The following is a 1518-nucleotide window of genomic DNA, read 5'->3' on the forward strand; positions in this document are numbered from 1 at the left end:
GTTTTATTCAGCTAGAATTGCTCATTTTACGACATAATAAATGTTTAAATTACGTTTAAACTACATACTTTGCATCCCATCACCCATGGATCTTCAGGTTATAAATTGCAATGAATGTTATACCTTCACATCTGTTTTTTCGAGCTTCAGTACCGAAAATTTCACATCTTACCAGCTCATATAATTTTCATGAGTACTTTACTTGAATGAGATACTCAAATGACAAGAATAATAAAAGCAAACAATGACAATAATAAACAAACAGAATCAGCGTTGAACTACATCAACTTCAGTTAAAATGCAATCCATCAATAGTTCTTCAAGACTCATGACTGAATATGTTAATTAATATCAGAATGCTACTAATATTTTGTTACAGCAGTCCAGAGATTATCAATCATTGTCCTTGACAATCAGCAATAAGCAAAGCTCTCATAAGTTTTTATCAATAATGTCCAAATAATGTCCAAATAAACTTATAGAGTATTATACAACAACCAGGAACTTTGACATCCCGCCAAAGCTTATAAATCGACAGCTTAAATAATGATTGTGATTTTGAGATAGTCTTAAGGAATAGTATTCTAAAATGTGAGAAATTTTTTTAAAAGAAAAAAATTATAACAGAAGTTAGTTTTGTGCTTCCAAGGTTCTTCCAAAAGCCAACTCAAATATTTGGCTGTAATCATCTACAAAGTGAACCTCAAGCCCCTCCTTCACATGGGCAGCGAGCTCATCAAAATCTCTTCTATTAGCAGAAGGGAATATGAGTGCCTTCACCTCACTTCTCCTTGCAGCAATGGTTTTCTCTTTTACCTATTAAATATGAAATATGGTATATCAGGTTAATAACTAAATGGTAAATTCCAAATTGTCACTACGAAGCCAGATACTTCAAATTTTTAAACTTGTCAAATCATGCATAGGAAATGGACCTAAGTAAGATGTTTGCAAGATATCAAGGGAAACAAGAAGGGCGGAAATGGACCTAAGTAAGATGTTTGCAAGATATCAAGGGAAACAGAAAGGGCTAATTGCAAATACCCCTGTACTATAGGGGTGTAGCTACTTATACCCACAACTAATTAGCAATTACACCTCCCAAAACTCATATGATGCTGCTTTTTCCTCAATTGAGGAGGCCCTTTTTTCAGTTAACCTGAAGGGAAAAGGTAATTTGTAATTTGTCATCGTAATTCCCACATGACATCTCAACCGAATGGGGGAAATAATGTCATATTATGATCAGGGGACATAAGTGCTGGTAAATTAGTTCATGGGGGTATAAGTAGCTATACCCTAATAGTACAGGAAGTGTAGGCATTTGAAACCACCTAAACATTTATTAGCACTTATTCGCCACTTAACACCTTGCAATGCAAAATTCAGACGCCATTTTTTTCCTTCTTTTCTTTTTTTCCTTTTTTCTTTTCTTTTCTTTTTTTTTGCTGGGGGTTGTTTGGAGTTTTTTTTTTCTTTTCTATTCTTTTTGTGTGTGTGTGTGTGGGTGGGGGGTGG

General features: G+C 34.3%; 1 protein-coding gene across 1 annotated transcript in view; it reads right to left on the bottom strand.

Annotated features, from left to right (window-relative positions):
- Window positions 330-1518, bottom strand: part of LOC109842711 (lon protease homolog, mitochondrial-like) — a 15067-nt gene continuing 13878 nt past the window's right edge. Inside the window, exons 20-22 of the mRNA XM_020411572.1 lie at window positions 1514-1518; window positions 1097-1106; window positions 330-816 (exon numbers count right to left, since the gene is read on the bottom strand). The exon at window positions 1514-1518 is cut by the window's right edge and continues 501 nt beyond it. Coding sequence (XP_020267161.1) covers window positions 631-816; window positions 1097-1106; window positions 1514-1518 — 201 coding nt within the window. The 3' untranslated portion in view covers window positions 330-630. The remainder of the gene's footprint in view (window positions 817-1096; window positions 1107-1513) is intronic.

The sequence above is a fragment of the Asparagus officinalis genome, chromosome 5 (assembly GCF_001876935.1).
Source record: "Asparagus officinalis chromosome 5, Aspof.V1, whole genome shotgun sequence".
NCBI classification, from domain to species: domain Eukaryota; kingdom Viridiplantae; phylum Streptophyta; class Magnoliopsida; order Asparagales; family Asparagaceae; genus Asparagus; species Asparagus officinalis.